This window comes from Cetorhinus maximus, chromosome 6, assembly GCF_964194155.1.
Source record: "Cetorhinus maximus chromosome 6, sCetMax3.hap1.1, whole genome shotgun sequence".
NCBI classification, from domain to species: domain Eukaryota; kingdom Metazoa; phylum Chordata; class Chondrichthyes; order Lamniformes; family Cetorhinidae; genus Cetorhinus; species Cetorhinus maximus.
Window position 1 is genome coordinate 115,154,417 of NC_135884.1, and position 21,719 is coordinate 115,176,135.

The following is a 21,719-nucleotide window of genomic DNA, read 5'->3' on the forward strand; positions in this document are numbered from 1 at the left end:
CTGAACAAAGAAATTGTACTGTTTTGTGAAAATGAATAGTTTTTAATTTTACAAATTAATGCAGGAAATATATAAGGAAAGGAAATATGAAGAAAATTTCAGATCACTTTAAATATGGTTATCCTCCCTGTTCCTTTCAAAGTTCAGCTACTCAATTGTGAAAGTGCGAGTCTTGTGTCAGGAAAAGGGAGCCAAAAGTTCCAGATGTGAGGAGAGGTAGAATGGAACAAATGTGGGGAGGGATAAAATTGGATGTGTGAAGCGAGGAAAAATGTAACCAGTGAGCAGAGAGTTAGAATGAGACATGTGGGAATAAAGGTAGAAGGAGATCCATGAGGAAAGATATAATTGGACATGTGAGGAGAGGAAAGGGAGGATGGGAGGTGAGGATGGGTAAAAATGGATATGCAAAGGGAGAGGATGAGATCAGTGAGAAAGACAGGCAGGTTGGGACATGTGAGAGTAAAAGTATGAAATGACCTATTAGAGGAGAGGTGGACTGGGATGTGTGGAGAGAGAGAGATTGGGATGTGTAAAGAAAATTAAAATGGGACGTGTAAAGATGAATGGGACCAGCGAGAAGAGGTGGATTGGGAAGTGTGAGATTAGAAATATACTGTGGCCTGTTAGAGGAAAGGTGTATTGGGATCAATGAGAGGTGGGGCTAGAATGAGACCTTTGAGAGGGAGAACAGGACCGGTGAGTGGACAGCAATGTTTCCTCCATGATGTGCAGCCGTACATGGAACGTACCATGCTTTGAAACAAACAGGCCCCTTTGAACTTCATGAAAGTTCAGTGAATTTTACAATGTAAGCTGCCCATGAACAAAAAGTAACCGTAAGATGTAGGAGCAGAAGTAGGCCATTTGGCCCATTGAGTCTGTACTACCTTTTTTACATGCCCTCATTATTTCCTGATTTATTTTCTGTCCTACAGTATAGCTACTCTTACAGGACATATAGACTACTCCCACCAGTGTCTTCTTCCCCTTGTTATTTCTTACCTCCACCCATATGGATTCTAAATCTTCCAATCCAAGATCATTTCTTGCTTTCGTACTTATTCCATCTCGTACTAACAAAGCTACCCCACCACCTTTTTCTTCCTGTCTGTCCTTTCGAAAAGTCACATACCCCTGAATTTTGGTTCCTAGTTTTGACCTCCTTGTAACCATGTCTCCGTAATGACTATAAGATCATAGCCATTAACCTCCATTTGTGCCGTTAATTCATTTATTTTGTTCCGAATACCACGTGCATTTAAGTAAAGAGTCATTAATTTTGCCTTTTTACCAGTTTTTTCCCCCTTTGACCCTATTTACTGTTTTTTCTCATGTTTGCACACTCTGTCCCTTCCTGTCACAATCTGGGTATCATTACCTCAACAGCTGCCCTGCAATGCTGCAATATCCCTTTGCTTTATAAGCCTACGTATCCCCTCTCCAGAGCATCCCCCCCCCCCCCCCCCCCCCACCCCTCACACTGACTCTATTTAGTTTAAAACCCTCTCTACAGCCCTAGTTATTCGATTTGCCAGGACACTGGTCCCAGCACGGTTCAAGTGAAGCCTGTCCAACCAGAACAGCTCCCTTCTACCCCAGCACCTGATGCCAGTGCACCATGAACTGAAACCCATTCCTCCCACACCAATCCTTGAGCCACGCATTTAACTCCTTGACTTTTTTTTACCCTATGCCAGTTTGCCCATGGCTCAGGTAGTAACAGTCAGTAGCACTCACAGTAGTTCGTAGGGTAATTTGTAGCCTGCCCAGGAGAAAGCAAATTTAGAAGGAACACTGATTAAGACCACTGCTCTTTTTTTATGGCATTGGATATACAGAGCAACATTTCAAAGCTTAGCCCCAACTGTAGTATTTTGTTCAATTTGGTCACCGCGCTTTAGGAAGAGGATAAAGGCTTTGGAGCTGGTATAAAAGGGATTTACTAAAGTTTGTCCAGGGATGAGGGATTACAGTTATGTGGACACACTGAAGAAACTGGAGTTATCTTCCTTAGAGCAAGGAAGGCTAAGAGGAGATCTGAGACAGGTGTTAAAAATCATGGAGAGTTTTGATAGAATAAATAAAGAGAAACTGTTTCCAATGGCTGAAGGGCCAAATCCCCTTCCAATCTCCTGTCATCGCCCCTCTCCTCAAAGAAAACCTAACCCTGACCCCATCATCCTTGCAAAATAATGCTGCCTCTCCAAACTTCCCTTTCATCTCCAAAGTTCTTGAACCCACTCCCCCGCCCCACAATCGTACTCATCTCTCCTGCAATTAAGAACATTACAAACAAGAGCAGGAGTAGTCCATCTGCTCTGCCATTCAATAAGATTGTAGTTGATCTGATCAACTTCAGATCAACTGAAGCCTCAACTTCACTTTCCTGCCTGTCCCACATAACCCTCGACTCCCTTGTGGATCAAAAATCTGTCTAACTCAGCCTTGAATGTATTCAATGACCCAGTCTCCACTACTGGGGTAGAGATTTCCAAAGATTAATGACCCTCTAAGAGAAGAAATTCATCTCCTAAATGGATGATTCCTTACTATGAAATTTTGTCCCCTTGTACTAGATTAACCCAAGTGGGGCTGGAACATCCTCGAGTACCAGTATCCTGTCAAGCTCCCTCAGAATCTTATATGTTTCAGAAAGATTATCTCTTGTTTGTTAAACGCCAATGAGTATAGGCCCAATCTGTTCAACTTTTCTTCATAAGACAACCCCATCATCTCAGGAATCAACCTAGGAAACATTCTCTGAACAGCCTTCAATGCAAGGGCATCCCTCCTTAAATATGGAGACCAAACTTCACACAGTACTTCAGGTGTGGTCTCATTAATGCTCTGTAGAGTTGTAGCAAGACTTCCTTACTTTTAGAATCCATCCCCCTTGCAATAAAAGGCAACATTACATTTGCCTCCCTAATTACTTGCTGTACCTGCATGTTAACATTTTCGTGATTCATGTATGAGGGCACCCAGATCCTTGTGTATTGCATCATTCTGTAATCTCTCTCTATTTCAATATTTTGCTTTTCTATTTTTCCTACCGAAGTGAATAACCTCACATTTTCCCACATTATACTCCATCTGCCAAATTTTTGCCCACTCACTTAACCTATCTATATCCCTTTACAGGCTCTGTGTCTTCCTCACAACTTTTTCCCAACCTATCTTTGCCACATCTGCAAATTTGGCTACAATACACTCTGCTCTTCATCCAAGTCGTTAATATGGATTGTAATTAATTGAGGTCCCAGCACTGATCCATGTGGCACCCCACTAGTTACAGTTAATCAACCTGAAAACGACCCATTTACCCCAACACTCTATTTTCTGTTAGTTAGCCAATTCCATATCTAAATTCCTCCATTCAGGTTTCCATCCACCACAGTACTGAAATGGCTCTTCTAAAAGTCACAAATGACATTCTATGCAACTGTGAACATGGTAAATTCTCATCCTTATTGACCTATCTGCAGCCTTTGACATAGTTGATCACACCATCCTAATCCAGCACCTCTCCTCTGTTGTCCAGCTGGGTGAAAGTGCCCTTGCCTGGTTTCATTCTCAGCTTTTGAATAATAGCCAGAAAAATCACCGGCAATGGCTTCTCTGCCCACTTCCATACCGTTACCTCTGGAGTCCCCAAGGATCTATCGTTGGTCTTGTTCTATTTCTCATCCACAGGCTGCCACTTGATGACATCATCTGAAAACACTTCAATTTCCAAAAGTACGCATGATGGCACCTAGCACTGACTTACTACGACCTCTCTCAATCCCTCCATTGTGTCTAGTTTGTCGCACTGCTTGTCTGACATCCAATATTGGGTGAGCAGAAATTTCTCACAACTAAATATTGGGAAGACAAAGCCATTGTCTTTGGTCTCTACCGTTCCTGACCACCATTTCATCCCTCCCCTGGTAACTGTCTGAAGCTGAGCCAGACTATTTGCAACCTTAGTTTTATGTTTGACCTCAAGATAAGCTTCCAACCACATATCCACTCCATCACCAAGACTGCCTATTGCCACCTCCATTACATTGCTCAACTCTGACAACAGAATTGCCAAACCCTATACACAATCACAGAATAACTATGCATGCAAGCATTTAAAAAAAACCAAAATGGCTAGTACATTTAAAAATTATCAACATGGAAAAACACAATTTCATGTTTAACCCACGTAAAAGGAATTTACTATACCAATTTCAAAATTGGTGGCGAACACTGTGATTTTGGAGCTACAATCCAGTTGGGATGCTTAACCTTTTGTTTTGGTAAACGATTTCAAGTTTAAATCCAGCTTAATATTAATTTGCATAGAGCTTAAGTTGCTCATTCTAAAATACGATGGTGCTTCGATTTATGTTTAATCAACCATGATGCCACAACAATAAAGTCAGTGCTTTCGGACACTCCCAGCTCACAAAATTCAAGCAGGACAAATCAAGAAATAAGAAATATAAGCACAAATAGGATTGAGTTGCTTGGGGAAATTGATTACCAGGACTCAGAAGGCTGCATGTTGCCCAAGTACTGTAGGTTGGGCCCCCACCTGCCCCACTCTCTGCCACTCCTCCAGCCAAGAACATGACTGCGGCCAACAGTGTTGATTCAAAAGATTAGTAGGCGAGATGTCTGTAATCACCGTAGCACTGACTTTGTTCAAAAGGCTTACTGCTTGATAGTATAAAGAAAAAGCTAAATTTTAGAAAAGCTAAACAAAAAAGAAACTGAAAAAACTAGAGCTCTAACATAAGAGATAAACAAGAAAATAAAGTTAATTGCGAAACGGTGAGGACAGAAGCTGGGCTAATGGTCAAATTGAGAATACTGAAAATAGATCAGGGATAAAGAAGAGAAAGCTAAGGATATGCTACTGATGTTTAAACAGAGACAATGGGAAAGAAATTACTGGAGACTAAAGGAATAAAGCATCAAATAGAATCTTGCAGAAATTAAAAATTCAGAATCAAAAACAACAGAATTAAAATTCAGAATATAATAAATAGCGTAAGGACTGAGAAGAAAACACAAATTAGAGTGGAGGTCTACAATACCAAGAGTTGTGCAAAACAGAAATAGAGGAAAAGAAAGATTGGATTGAGAGAGAAAAAAAACTTAATGAAAAGTTAAAAGAAGTTTAAATTCTAAATTGTATTATTTTTTAAATCTCCAAAAACAATTAAAACCTGAAGGAATATGACTCAACACTTATGTCTGAGTTTAATTCATGTCTACCATGCAAATATTGCACTTCAGGCCACTTAATGCATTTCAATGTTTAAGCAGACAGCGAGATGCCATTATTGTGAAGTTAATAGAACCCACACTAAGGCCAGGATTTTCCGGCCCTGTCCTGGGCGGGACCCACTGCGGACGAGGCGGCGCCCCAGCCAGAAATCCATTGACTTGCAGCGGGACCGGAAGATCGAGGCGGCGGGTGGGTGAGGAAAATCCCGGCCTAAGCCCCTTCAAACTGTTTGGTCTACAATGGCTGAGTTCGATAGCACTTTAATTTTAAAATCCCTATCCTTGTTTTCAAATCCCTCCATGGTTCTTTCCCTCCCTATCTCTGTAACCTGCTCCAGCCCTTTAGGCCATTGCATTCTTTATGCTCCTCACATTCTGGCAACTTGCACATCCCCGATTTTAATTACTCCACTATTGATGGCCATACTTCCAGCTCTCTTAGCCCCAAGCTCTGGAATCACCTCACTAAACCCCTCCACCACTCTGCCTCTCTCTCATCCTTTGAGGCCTATCTCTTTGACCAAGTTTTTCATCATCTGTCCTGAAATCTCTTTCTGTTTCTGAGATTTTTTTAATTGAAGTGGCTCTTGTTAAGAACCTTAGGATGTTTTACAACAATAAAGGTGCTACGTAAATTCAAGTAGTGTTGTTGTTGCTCGGTTGGTTAATGGTGGGCACAGATTTAAGGTGATTGGCAAAAGAACCAGAACCTACGTGAACATATGAGCATACGAATTAGAAGCAGGAGTAGGCCATTCGGCCCCTCGAGCCTGCTCCATCATTCAATAAGATCATTGCTGACCTGATTGTGGCCTCAACTTCAATTCCGCCTACTCCCGATAACCTTTGACTCCCTTGTTAGTCAAGAGTCTATCTACCTCTGCCTTAAAAACATTCATTGGCCCTGCCTCCACCGGTCTCTGGGGAAGAGAGCTCCAAAGATTCATGACCCTCAGAGAGAAAATATTTCTTCTCATCTCCGTCTTAAATGGGAGAGCCCTTATTTTTAAACCGTGTCTCCTAGTTCTAGGGGGGAAACATCCTTTCAGCATCCACCCTCTCAAGTTACCTCAGGATCTTATATGTTTCAACAAAATCACCTCTCAATCTTCTGAACTCCAATTGATATAGGCCCAGTCTGTCCAACCCTTCCTTGTAAGAGAAGCCCCCCCCCCATTCCAGGTATCAGTCGAGTGAACCTTCTCTGAACTGTTTCTAACGCTTAATGAGGAGAAAGCTTTTTGTGCATTGAGTAGTTAGGAATCAGAATGCACTGCACAATAAGGTGGTGGAACAGATTCACTAGTATCCTTCAAAGGGGAATTGGATAAATATTTAAAGGGGAAAATTTGTTTGGTTGCAGAGAAAGTGTGAGGGAGTGGAAGTAGTTGGATAGCCCTACTAAAGAGCCAGTGCAGGCACGATGAGTCAAATGACCTTCTTCAGTGCTGTATCATTTTATGATTTGATATGCAAATAGTTTTGGTATAATAAGGGTTTAACACTATTCAACCATCAACAATTGTAACAGTGAACTCTTTACTTATTTAAGTCAGGTTCAATTAAATTAAATTGTGAAGAATACAGCCTTCTCAATTGCAGCAAGTTACATAGCTGTAGTTCCTAGATGCCATACACTGCATATCAGGGATAAGCTTCTAAACTGTATTTTCCCTGTCTTGAACTATTTGAGCTCTGGGAGCATTTCTTTTGCCTTTGAAGGCAATCATTATTGTGATCGCTTGCATAGCAAAGAAATTCAGTTTATAACTCTGAATGGGAAGACTTGAAACATAAAGTTTCATTCACATCCAATGTTCAGATTCAGGCATTGGCCAAATATGCTTAAGATAAAATTGTATTAGAACTAAGACTTTTTTGTTCAAACTAGAAAATAAATAACAACATGGGCTGAATGATGTTGCTTATGGTATCCTAATTTATTTTTGAAAGCAATTCAAAGGCAAATGTTTAAACTTGCTTCAAGGCAAATGGATTCTGGGATGTCAAAAATTCCTTGTAATCAAATTGAAAACTTTTCTTTTCATCAGCAAATATGTTTTACAAAATAGTAGGTGCACATATTCAGAGTGCAAATGGATTTTTTTCCCCGATATATGTCCAGTGCGTATCACAAAATCACAATGTTCAGCTATTTTGAACATTTACGATGGAGCTTGGAGAATGCAATTTTAACAAGCGAGCACTCAGTAGAGTGCATACCTCCACCATTCTGTGTTAACTCAACATTATTACAATTACGTGGCTCTTCCTTGAGGCTTTTCTTTGCTTGATTGATGCTCTGTAACTACAAAGCTGAAAAAAGAAATATTTTTAATGAGCTTCCACCTCACTGAGGAGGCATCAGGCCAATTTCCCAGGTATATCCTGTCCACAAATAGGACGACAAATCCAACCCAGCAAATTACTGCTGGGTTGGATTACTTTCGATCACCAGCAAAGTGATGGAAGGGGTTGTTGAGAATGCTATCAAGCAGGTAGTGTACATCTGAAGCTCAGTTTGAGCTATGGTCACTCAGCTCCTGACCTCATTACATCTTTGGTCCAAACATGGGCAAAAGAGCTGAACATAAGAGGTGAGGTGACAGTAACTGCCCTTGACATCAAGGCAGCATTTGACTGAGGGTGGCATCAAGGAGCCCTAGCAAAACACAGGAGTCAATGGGAATCAGGGGGAAACTCTCCACTGGTTGGAGTCATACCTAGCACAAAGGAAGATAGTTGTGGTTCTTGGAAGTCAATCGTCTCGGTTCCAGGGCATCGCTGCAGGGGTTCCTCAGGGTAGGCCTAACCATCTTCAGCTGCTTCATGAATTGCCTTTCTTCCATCATAAGGTCAGAGGTAGGATGTTCGCTGATGGTTGCACAATGTTCAGCATCATTCACGAGTCCTCAGATACTGAAGCAGCCCATGCCCATATGCAGCAAGACCTGGACAATATCCAGGCTTGTGTTGATGACTGGCAAGTAATATTTGCCACACAAGTGCCAGGCAAGGACCATTTCCAACAATGGAAAACCTAACCATCTGCCCTCGACATTCAATGGCATTACCATCGCTGAATCCCCCGCTATCAACATCCTGGGGTTACCATTTACCAGAAACTGAACTGGTCTAGCCATATGGATACTGTGGCTACAAGAGCAGGTTAGAGGCTGGGAATTCTTCAGCAACTCACCTCCTGATTCCCCAAAGCCTGTCCACCAACTACAAGGCACAAGTCAGGAGTGTGATTGAATACTCTTCACTTGCCTGGATAACAGCACTCAAGAAGCTTGACACCGTGCAGGACAAAGCAGCTGTCTGACTGGCACCCCATCCACCACATTCAAGATTCACTCTCTCTACCACTGACACACAGTGGCAGCAACGTGCACCATCTACAAGATGCACTGCAGCAGCTCGACAGCGCCTTCCAGACCCATGAGCTCTACTATCTTAAAGGACATCACCACCTGCAAGTTCCACTCCAGGCCACACACCATCTTGACTTGGAACTGTATCGCCGTTCCTTCACTGTCACTGGCTCAAAATCCTGGAACTCCCTTCCTAACAGCAAGTTGGGTGTACCTAAACCATATGACCTGCAGTGGTTCAAGGAGGTTACTCACCATCATCTTCTCAAGGGCAATTAGGGATGGGAAATCAAAACTGGCCTAGCCAGGAACACCCATATCCTTAGGAAGAATAAGTAAGTTTAAAAAAAATTCACATCCAGGAACTTGCTCTGAAAGCTCTGCTCGCATTTTGACAGCTGTGACAAATTTCACCACAGCAGTTCAGATAATCCACAACATTCTAAAATAATCAACAACATTCTAATAAAGTGACCCACATTGTTTAATTTGCCTATCTCCCCATGTTAACAGATCTTTTTTAAAAATCCAGAATCTGGATCTGCTTCTTTGCCAAAAACTATTCAGTTCTTCCTTGGGCAAAACCCTATCTTTGTACCAAGTTTTGCTGAAATCTGTCCATTGGTTTTTGAGATATATTGTTTACCAACAAACAGACTAATGGGCTCAAACATTTCCTCCACTCAGTGGTGGAGGTAAAAAACCCCAGCAACCGCTGTTCAAAGTAATAACTAAAACTGTGTGAAGCTGTTTCTGTTAACTGAGTACTTGAATTTGTGAAACATTGGAGTATTACGTTGAGATCAGTATGAGGGATGTACTCCTGAAGAATAGGTTGAAGCTGTCCGAAAGAAACAGTGTATATAAGTAACAATCATTGAAAGGAGATGGAAACATATAGTTCAGAGACAGGGGAGAGAAAGTTCTTCAGGACATTCCTATATCGTAGATATTCTGCCTCCATTACATCAGTAACTTGTCCAAAGTATTTCACCGCTTCCACGACACAACAAGGTACAATATAAAAGCAAGTAATTTATTTAATTTCAGAAGGGCTTGAGCCACTGAACGTTAATCCAGAGTATGCTTGCAGTAGTAATATTTGAAGCTGCCATTAGTTAGGTCTCAACAATTTTGCGCAGATAGATTTGTGAGCGAAGGCATGGGGCACTTGTTGGGTGGCACTTCCAACTTATGCCCAAAACAGACATGAAGTGGGCGCATTGACTGCATCAGTCACCTGGTAATAATCAATGTTAAAATTCTTCCTGAAAACTAACGTGCAGGAAGGTAAACAAATTAATCACACAGAGAAAAATTCTGCTCTGATGGACGGAGGTGAACCATCCCCCACTCTGTATAAAACATTAGTTAGACCGCAGCTAGAATACTATGTACGGTTCTGGCCACCGTAAAATGGGGAAGATGTGATGATATTAGAGATGGTACAGAGAAGATTTACGAGAATGTTGCCAGGAATGGAGAATTTTAGCTATGAGGAAAGATTGGATAGGCTGGGGTGGTTTCCTTTGGAACACAGGTTGAAGGAAGATTTAATTGAGACATGTAAAAATTATGAGAGGCCAAAGCAGTGTGGCCAATAACCAAGGGGCATAGATTTAAAGTAATTGATAGAACGATTAGAGGGTAGTTGAAAATTTTTTTCATTCAGAGGGTGGTGGGGGTCTGTTACTCACTGCCTGAAAGAGTGGTAGAGACAGAAACCCACACTGAATTTTAAAAAATAGCTGTTTGTGTACTTGAAGTGCCAATAACCTATAGGGTTACAGACCAAAGCTGAAAAATGGGATTGAGCTGCACAGGCACAATGGGCCAAATAGCCTCATTCTGTGCTGTAAATTTTCTGTTTCCATCCCTAAAGTTGCTGCTCTCCCTGACGGCTGAGGTGGTTTCTATGTCTTTGACATCTGGGCTGAGGTGGTTTCTATGTCTTTGCCATCTGCTCCCGCTCTGTCATTTTTCATTTTTGCCCCTTCCCCTCTACCTCTGCCTCCTCTTCACTCTTCCTTCTGCCCTATCCAACGTGCCCCATCCCTTTTGCTCGTCGCCCACCAGGGTATAATTATCATAGCTGCCATACCTAAATATTGCACTTGGTTTTGATTCCCAAGCAACATTATAGGAGATCAATTAGTACAATTTAAAAATTGAAAGCTACATCAGTTTTTATGAAGTTAATTGTAGTGCCATAAACTTTTTAAAGTTTTGGGAAATAAACTTGCTTATTTGCCTTCATGCAACAATCTAACAAACAGTACCTCATCTGTATTGTAGATAATCTGTAGTCCCGAGGAAATCATCTCGACCAAGTAAAGCAAGAACAAAGATACGGCATCAATCTGGGGTGCAGAGCAACAAAAAGAATCAAAACAAAATACTGAAATACTGTTTCAATAAATCAATAATCATACAGCTGGCGCATGTGCTCTAATAATGCTAACATTAAAATTTTTGTCAAAAAATTTAAAACGGTATAATAGTACCGCCTTACCTGAAGGTGTCCATATGCTTCATTAGATAACACTTCATCACCTGTATGCACGTTGAAGACAGAATGTAGACAGCTTGATGGATTTGAATGCTGCTTGAAATGTTCCACCTATTTAAAAATAAGTTGGTTGAGTACCTGAGCACTTGGACAAGTATGAACTGGTCAAAGAGAGCCAGAATGGATTTGTGACTAATGTTACAATCCCAGTAGGAACCGTTCACATTTAAAGAGAAATTCGAACATCCAGTGATCAACTGAAAGAAATTACATCAAAAGATTTCATGCTTAAAACAATGAATTTCACTAAACAAGAAACAAGTTAAGCAAACAATACTAAATAATCACAGTCTAAGATGAATATTTATACCTTACATCGAAAAGCATCACAAAATACAATCACATATATTTTATCCTAAAATTCTCAATTGAATCTCCCTTTTACCCTATGACTTCCCCCAGAAAGTGTTTGGCTACTTATCAAGCTCTTGAAGGTTTCTTCACTTCCTAGGACCAAAACAGTGTGTCCTGGGCAGATTCAATCGAGGCCTTCAAAAGAGAATTTGATAATTAGCTGAAGAGAAAAAGTTTGCAGTGTTAAGGGGAAAAGGCAGGGGAGTGAGACTAGGTGAGTTGCTTAGGGAGCCGGCTCAGACTTGACAGGCCAAATGGCCGCCTTCATGCTGTAACAATTCTATGAATTTGTGATTTTAAACAACAGGAACTGATGTACTAATATCATTGAGGGAAGGAAATCTGCTGTCCTTACCCATTCTGGCCTATATGTGACACCAAACACATAGCAATGTTCTTGACTCTTAATTGCCCTCTGAAATAGCCTCGTAAGCCACTAAGTTCTATTCAAGAAGGTGGACCACTACCATTACTTTCTTAAGGGCAATTAGGGACGAGTAATAAATACTGCCTTTCCAGTGAAGCCAACATCACGTGACATTACCAATCTTTGTCACATAATTAACCTCATAATTCTATGCATTTTCAATTTGCTAATAATCCCTTGTTTGAAACCTTATCAAATTACTTCTGGAAGTGTAATTTGACAATATTTATAGATACTCCCTCATCACCTCTTCAAAAAAATTCAACAATATTAGTGTTACGAATATCTAGTATTCATATGTTTAATATAACTTTTAGTTTTGTAAAATGTAAGATAAATGGAAACACTTGGTTAAGAAACTGGTATGCAGATAATTTAAATGCAAATCAAGAAAGGTTGAGTTGATTACATATAAAACATAACTTGTGTTTATCTTACAAGGTCAGAGTTAGAAGTGTAAATACTGAATAATGGAGGACCCATCTCTGGACCTTTTAGTAGAGGTCTACTCAGGAATTCACTTCGATTTCTCCTTAGTGTTCCAGCTATTCTCCAAGGTGTGAAATTTAACAGGGATCCTTCCATTAGCTTTTGGCTAAACGATCCTCCAATTTTTGTTTAAGACCTCACAACTGTGGACTTCACAACTCAAACTTAGGCTCCACTGCCTTCTTGTCCGAGCTTTGGACAGATACAACCTGCTTTTTCCCAGTCCGCCCCACAGCTTGTTTACAGCTCTTTCAAAGCTAACTGTTCAAGCTGACTGCTTTCTGCCACAAGACTAACTGCCTTTCACTGTAAGAACCACCTGTGGATTTCTTCCCCTAGCTTCAAACTAGGCAAACCTTCCAGCCTTGTTTCCCCTTGTACAAACTCCAAGTTGAGTTTGAGCCCCCCACTTGCATTCTACACAATGAATGATAAAGTTAGTATTTTATCTGTTTAAATTGAAGACCTGACTAACATTCATCTCCTTTTTCTCCCTTGACTCAGTGAGCTGCAGTCTTCACAAGACCAAAACTGAAACTGTATTCTGTGAGAAACACCCATATAGATTGAACAAAAGAGCCTTCTAATCCCCTTGGTTTACCCATATGGTAATGTGACATACGTGGGATATTCCAAATAAAAATGTAAATTAATTATTTTTACCTTCAATGTGACTCATGAATAATTTATATCTCTAGTGGACTTTTACGACCCTCTTTCCCAGAATTGCTATCTTTTAGCTTCTTTTATTGAGATAACGATAGATACTCTGGCTCTACCAAGAGGTCCAGAGATGGGTCCTCCATCGTTCAGCATTTACACTTCTAACTCTGACCTTGTAAGATAAACACAAGTTATATTTTATATGTAATCAACTCAACCTTTCTTGATTTGCATTTAAATTATCTGCATACCAGTTTCTTAACCAAGTGTTTGCATTCATCTTACATTTTACAAAACTAAAAGTTATATTAAACATATGAATACTAGATATTCGTAACACTAATATTATTGAATTTTTTTGAAGAGGTGATAAGGGAGTATCTATAGACACTGTCAATTGACACTTCCAGAAGTAATTTGATAAGGTTTCAAACAAGGGATTATTAGCAAATTGAAAATGCACAGGATTATGAGGTTAATTAGGAGACAAAGATTGGTAATGCCACTGGAAAGGCAGTATTTATTACCCATCCCTAATTGCCCTTAAGAAAGTAATGGTGGTAGTCCACCTTCTTGAATAGAACTTAGTGGCTAATGAGGTCATTTCAGAGGGAAATTAAGAGTCAAGAACATTGCTGTGTGTTTGGTGTCACATATAGGCCAGAATGGGTAAGGACAGCAGATTTCCTTCCCTCAATTATATTAGTACATCAGATCCTGTTGTTTAAAACCACAAATTCATAGAATTGTTACAGCATGAAGGCGGCCATTTGGCACATCAAGTCCGAGCCGGCTCCCTAAGCAACTCACCTAGTCTCACTCCCCTGCCTTTTCCCCTTAGCAGTGCAAACTTTTTCTCTTCACATAATTATCAAATTCTCTTTTGAAGGCCTTGATTGAATCTGTGCCCACCGCTCTCTGAGGCAGTACATTTCAGATCCTAACCATTTGCACATAAAAATGTTTCTCTCATCTCACTATTGCTTCTTTTGCCAATCACCTTAAATTGGTGCCCTTGTGTTCATGATCCTTCTGCCAATTGAAACAGTTTTTCTCTATCGACTCAGTCCAGACCCCTCGTAATTTTAAATACCTCAATCAAATCTCCTCTTAATCTTCTCTCCTCCAAGCAGAACAATTCCAGCTTCTCCAATCTGTCCACAAAACTGAAGTTCCTCATCCCTGGAACCATTCAAGTGAATGTTTTCTGCACCCTCTCTATTGCCTTCACATTCTTCCTAAAGTGTGATGCCCAGATTTGGATTCAATACTGCAGCTGAGGTTGAACCCATGTTTTATGCAGGTTTTTCATAACTTCCTTGCTTTTGTACTCTATGCTTCTATTTACGAAGCCCAGGATCCCAAGTGCTTTATTAACTGATTTCTCAACTTGCCATTCCACATTCAGTGATTTGTGCACATTTACACCCAGGTCCCTCTGCTCCTACACCTCCTTTAGAATTGTACCCTTTATTTAATATTGCCTCTCTGTGTTCTTCCTTCTAAAATGAATCCACCCATTCTACCAGCCTGTCTATGACCTCTTTAAATCTATCACTATCCTCCTCACAGTTCACAATACCCCCAAATTTTGTGTCAACTGCATATTTTGAAATTGCATCCTGTACACCCAAGACATTAATATATTTCAAAAAAGCAGGAGTCCAAATACTGATCCATAGGAAACCTCACTATTACCCTTCCTCACTATAAACCTTCCTCCAGTCTAAAAAACAATCATCACCATTATGCTTTGTTTCCTGTCGCTCAGCCAATTTCATATCCATGCTGCCTGTGTCCCTTTTATTCCAATTGCTCTAACTTTGCTTTCACACCTGTTATAATTTTTTTAACTTTCCGAACCATAGCTTTATGTGTTGTGTAGATACACTGGTAGTTTATGCAGTGCTGGAGGGAGCCATTGTGGAACTTCTGGGCTTCGGGGTGGTCTCTTCGTGGAATCCATTCCTGAATCAGCGATACACCACCTTCAGGCGCCTCATGTGGCCTGTACCAGTTATGTTTCTCCTTTTGGCCTTAGCACTCCAGTTATACTTCCTCTTTCTCTTGGCAGGGCAGGCACATTTACCGCAGATCGATTTCTGCAGGTGACATGCTTTAGCCCCACATTGCTGGCAAGTAGTGTGGGTCTTGTTCTGCTTCCTACCAAATGACGATGTTCCCTTGGCACTTCATCAAATGGTCCCAATTACTGCTTATTAGTGCAGATTTATTTAATTAATTTAATATAAATTCCTCAGATGCCATGGTGGGATTTAAAATCATGTGTCCAGATTATTAATCCAGGTCCCTGAATTACTAGTCCAGTAACATAATCAATATGCTACAGTACTCCTTAATTGGTTGAGAGGTGACTAACAGAAAGGTAGCAATGAAGGAAACCTACTCTGATTGGCAGAGTGTACTGCTAACAAGTTGTATTGTCCCGGAATCTGTACTGAGGTCTCAACTTTTCAACATATATGTCATTAATTTGAATGAGGAATCAAGTATTGTATCCAAGTTTGCAGATGTCACTAAGCTAAAACACACAGTAAATTGTGCAGATGGGGGCACAAAGTTAAAAGAGACACTGACAGAGTAAATGAATGAGGAAATACTGCATCCTCCAATTTGGAACCACGAAAGGCAAATTGAAATGTTTTCTTAATGGTGCGAAACTTGAAATAGTGGAGAAGCAAATGGACTAAGGTGTTCAAGTATATAAGTCACTAAAAACTAGTGCACAAATGTAAAAGTAATCAAAAAGGCTAATTACAGGTTGGCCTTCATCTCAGTGGTGGAAATACAAATGAAAGGAAGTTATGCATCTGTTTTAGAGCTTTGGTCAAGGGTGGGTGTTGCAAATGAATGCAAATAAATGCTCTTGAAGAGTGGATAAGGTCTGGTTCAGTGTCATTATCTGAAGTTTTTGTTATACCCCCTGCTCTTTAAACATCAAAAAATTCAGGTTGAAGCTGTCAATGAGAGTTCAAAAAAAAACTCTTCTGCTGGACTGCTTTGATTAACAGGTCATCTAGTGTAGGTTAGAAAAAATAGAGTCTAGTTGCACAGTTTCAACAGAGTTCCTTGTTGACATTTCCCCAAGGGCTACTATTATGTCATTATGAATGTTTGGCTGAGTTTCAAAATTTACAATTATCTCAGCAAGGATTCTGAGTTCACAGTTTGATTGACAGTTTAAAGAATCTATTAAAGGATTAGATGTCTTTGATGTAGGGTCTGAATAGACTTTTGTTGCTTTTATAAGAGATTAACCACCTGAGGAGATTTTAAATATTTTAATGGGTTTCGTGAATGAGAATTTTTTCACCATCAAGTGTGTATCAGTGAGAGCTGTATTAGATAGAATTTTTTCATCTCCACTTCTCCGGAGATCAACCCATGGTGGATACTGGGTGAGTAGTGATGGTGGGGTAGGGTATGAGAGGCATGGCAGTTGGGTAGGGTGGAGTTGACATGGATAGACAATTGTGGGGTATAAAGAGGCATGAGGAATGGGTGGGGGGGGCATGTGTTGACATGGAGGTGCCCTGGGGGTATGAGCGGACAGGAGGTGGGTGGGGGGCATGAGTTGGCAGGGAGGGACTATGGGGTTGTGAGGTGTCAGAGCCTAACAGCTTCTAAAACAACTGGGACAAAGTCGCAGAGAATCAAGGCCAGTCTTCTAACCAGCCCGCCTTGGCACTAGTCACCCCTGTGGCCGCCACCTCGAATCTGCTTCCGGGGTCGACGGGTCTGACTTGATCCTGCCCCAACTGGAGCAAAAACTGAATCTAACAGGATCCTTTAAACCAAGGTAGGTCTGTCGAGTCAAAAAATTTCCTGACTTGAGTTACCTTTCTTGGTAGCGAAAATCCGGCTCATAATTTTAAAAATAGCAAGGTCATTTAGGAGTGAAATTATGGAGTACTTTTGCAATAAAGGGTTGTGGAAATCTTGAACTCAGTCCCCTAGAAAGCTGTGGATTTTGGGTCAACCGATATTTTCAAGACTGAGAGTGACAACCTTTTGTTAGGTAAGTGTATCAAGGGATGTAGATCAAAGGCTGATAGGTTAACCATGATCTAATTGATTGCTTGAATAGCTAAATGGCATATTCCTTTTACTATGTCCCTATGGATGAATATTTATACCAATACATTCATGTGACATGGCATTCCAGAGTGCAGTAAAGTGCTTTTTTAAGTTCACAACCTCCAATTACAAAAAAATAGATTTAACAAATGCCTAAGAATATAGGAGCAAAAAAAGGGAATTCAGCCCAGCCCACTCCACTGATTACAAACATATCAAAAATGACATTTTCTTATGACATGTTTTGCAAATGAAACATTGAAAATGTGCTTTATCTCATACTGTTTTGACTGTGCTTAACTACTAAATTGAAAAAAATGCTATTAAACATCAATACTAATACCAGTTCAACTCTTGACCATATGCTGGAGCAAAGGTCATTAACAAATTAATAAAGGTAGTTGAGCTGAGGGTACAACCCTCAGAAACTCCTACAGTGGCATCCCAGGGTTGTGATGACTGGCCTTTGGTAAGCACAACTACCTCTCTCCAGTCCTACAGACTGGTCCCAGCCACTCTCCACAACCTGCTATCCTGCCCACCTGTATTCTTTTCCCAATTGCTGAGCGTTTATTACCCAAATTTTAGACTGTTCACTGCCCACATAACTATTGATTGTCACTCATAACCACTACTGGCTCACGTTAAACTTCAGTGTTTTCAAGTCTCCTTATCTTTAATTATTTCTTGTGTCTTCGATCATTCTCATGGGTTAACCCCAAAGCTCCATCCCTTTTCAGAATGTTCCTGCCTTGAGATCTAGGTGAGTTTTTAATAATGTACTTGAGGAATGAACAATAAACCCTGTATGGTAATTGACTTCAGTTGCTGATCTTCAAAAGATCTCTTTTTTAGCATTAAAAGTGATTGAGCATCACAGCAGATCTTGCTTTAGGTCTAAAATATCAAGCACATTTATTTTACAAAAGATGAACAGTCACTAATCTCATTAAACATTTACAGTAGGCAAGCTTCCATCTGTTTGAGCAAAATAATAAAACGGTTGCAACTATAACAACTAACTTAATCTTTTGCAAATAACTTTGAAACGCATGGTGCATTTCTCCCTTTTTTCTGGAACATTAAAGTGGCGCACTGGTTGCCTGCGTCTATAAGATACCATAAAGCCTCCTTTCATGAGATTTTGCAACTATATTTGATTCAAATCCTTTTTTATATCCTAGAAAAAAGCTACCAGGACTACTGAATTTTTGAAAATATGATGTCCTTAAATTTGAAAAGAAGCTGTCAGTTAAATACAAACTGAACGAAACAACCTCATGTACTTTCGAATGATCTCTTTCTCAAGGCTTTGATGGACAAAGATGCAACACTGTGTCAGTCAAAGTAAGCTTGGTGTAAGAATCTGAACTGCAATCTTTGTTTTTAAATCTGCTTATGTTCTGTGACTAGGTTTAAGGAAACAGCGACAAACCAAACTTGACAAAATATCTAACTTTTGCTATGTCATATATGTATATAATTTTTCTTCCCCCAAATATTTACATTCCCCCAGCAGCTAAGCCAAAATCTCACTATCATGCTATTTACCTGAGTGCTCAATGCTCTAATTCTCTCAGATAACATCCAAACTATTCCTAGCCTCTTTAATCATTACCCTGTCCCCAAATACCCATTGCAGCCCCCAAAATCCTCAATGCTACCCTCACCCAAACTACTCACTTCATCCTATCAACTACCGCAGTGCTGCTCTTAAATCCTTACAACTCCATGAACCTCTGGACAAGCAGCATATGGTTTCACTTACGGTGCCCAATATTATGGCTGATCTACTTCCTTATAAAACACATGTCCAGCCAATACCACATTAAATCCAACACACACTATTCAGTTAGTCAGTGCTGAGTGCTGTCATAAAGACAAGACTGGAAATACAGGGGAAATGTAATTATAAGCATGCCATGTCACTTTGAAACAGGTGGTTACCCAGGGGGACAAAAAAAAAGAGTAGATGAGAGATAATGGCAAGATTGTCAATTATTAGAGGGATAGGTAGTTTCTTTTCAGGTATTAATGTGGTGTATGTTAATGTCTGGTGCCAGGGTGGCAGTTATAAAGTGAGTAGAAAAACCTTTGGAAAAGGACTAATAACAGCCAGGAATTCTGGTCCATGTGGAAACTTATGAAACAGTAAAATGTAGCATGGGGTCTTATGGAGGCAGTATGAAGAGTTAGGGTCAAGGCTGAAGAGCAAGACCTCAAGGATGGCAAAATCTCTGAACTACTTCCTCTGCCACATGATGGCAGTTTAGATAAGGATAGATTAGATCCATTGATCTGCAGCTCAAGAGATGTTGCAGGAGAGAGAGAGGGTTTCACATTCCCAGGACTAGTCTGAGACAGAGGGAAGTTGTTGAGACAGACTCATTTGAACTTGAAAATTACCAGTGTGCTTATAAAAAAGGTAAATAAACAGTGGGTCAGCATTTATGCTCGTATAGCAGAAGGGGGAAGCAGAACAGACTGTAGGTCAAGAATTATTAGAGAATTTGAAGTAAGGATATTAAACGATTACCTTAAGTATAGTGAATGTAAATAATATATAAGGAGTAAAATGGATGAATTAGAAGGTTTAAAAGGGAAGAAGTTTATATTTCAGGAGTGGCTGAAACCTAGTAGATTGGGAAGATAACTGGGGTTTTTTGTGTTTTTGGAAGGACTGGGGAGGTAAGGCAGGAGGTGGGGTGGAAGTGGTACTGAGATGCTTTGGTTAGAATTAAAGGACAGAAAATTGGAAAACGTTAATATTAGCAATATGCTACAGGTCACAAATAATCAAAGGGAAGCTGACCTGGTTTTGCTGCCTTTTTTAATGTCATTACTTAACCAACACACCCGCTTTTAGAGTTACAGATTTGAAACCCTAAGCCTTGTTGTTCATCCATATCCTTCAGCATAATTTCATTGGGTGTGTACTCTGATTCATTATTTTGCCTCCCAAAATGTATTATCTCACACTATCCATCCGCTGACTCATTCCACTAACATGTCTTCCTTAAGTCTTCTGGAGTTCACCTTGCTGTTTGTCAGTTCCTCTACTTTAGTGTTGTCACAAATGTTGTAATTTTGAGATTGTGTTTTCTACGCTCAAGTCCAATATATACATACCAAGAACAAAAACAAGCCCAGCACTGACATCTGGCAGATGCCATTTCCGACCCTTCCCCAATCTGAGCAATACCTATTTATCCTAATACATTGTTCCTGATTTTCAAATCTTTATCTAGGCATTCTGCTACATTTCCTTTCATAACACAGTTCTGAAGTTTTCCAACAAGCCTCCTGTGAGTCACTTCATTGAGTCGCTTCTGAAATTGTATTCCCATTATCAATCCAATCAATCACTCGGTTAAATTTTTGTCACGTATAACTTGTGATACACGACACGTATAATGCTGAGCAGTCTTGATCAATCCATGCATTTCAAAATAATCATTAATCTTAACTCGAAATATAGATTCTACATCAATGGTGTTAACCTACCTAATCTATAATTAGAGTTTATCCTTTTCACCATTCTAGAATAAAGTGTCACACTGTTGCTCTTCACTCACATGCATCACTTTCCATATTTAAAAAGGATTAAAAATTTGTGGCTAGAGCATCGACCATCTGACTTCTTTCAACATCCAAGGGTCCATGCCATCAGGCAGTGACTCATCCAACCTGAGCTTTGCTATTTTTTAAATTATCCCTTTCCTAGTTATCTCTAACAACTGTTCCAAATCCCCTTCTAGATGAGTGGCTGAAGACAAAAAGATCTGAAAATTAGTGGCTGAAGATTAAAAAGGTCTGAATTTTTTGTGTGACAAAGAATTATGTAATTATGGCACTTTTTAGGATCTGTATCGAAATGCAAATGCTTCTACGGCATTCCAAATAGGTGGAATTATTAGAGTTCAAGTGGGTAGAAACGTAAGTTTTCCTTTTGTTTATCATTTATTACCATCTGGAATGTGAACCAATGAATTTGTATCAAATCACCAAAGTGACCTCAGCATTTCAGCATTCAATGCAGTCGGGGCATGTAATACAGAATGATGTAAATACTAACAAAAAACATCACCTTGCTGGATCATATACATGCAAAGCAAAGCAAAGGACTACGGCAGTGCTTCGCAAACTATTTTCCAAGGTGACCCCATTTTAAGTCATCACCACTCAAGGGAAATTAGGGATAGGCAACAAATGCTGGCCTTGCCAGTGACACTCACATCCAATGGACGAATTTATAAAAAAAACTCTTGAAAATTAACATGAAACAAGACGCCAGCAAAAACAAAACGGCAATAAAGCAGCATAGCAACATTCAGTATATAACAATTAAAGTTCATGGATCACATATAATAATACATCATACAAACATGAAAATCTGTAATTATAAAGTACTTTGTAAAAATGTTATTATTTTATGCATTCATGGAAATTTCAGCCAAGCTCTCCATATTCCCTGGTG

The 21,719-nt window shown here is 39.9% G+C and overlaps 1 protein-coding gene across 5 annotated transcripts in view; it reads right to left on the reverse strand.

Annotated features, from left to right (window-relative positions):
• Positions 1–21,719, reverse strand: part of phkb (phosphorylase kinase, beta) — a 270,585-nt gene that overhangs the window by 164,125 nt on the left and 84,741 nt on the right. For all 5 annotated transcript variants that reach the window (XM_078544342.1, XM_078544340.1, XM_078544341.1 and 2 more), the window contains 2 exons: positions 11,155–11,262; positions 10,922–11,002 (listed from right to left, as the gene is read on the reverse strand). In XM_078544342.1, coding sequence (XP_078400468.1) covers positions 10,922–11,002; positions 11,155–11,262 — 189 coding nt within the window. The remainder of the gene's footprint in view (positions 1–10,921; positions 11,003–11,154; positions 11,263–21,719) is intronic.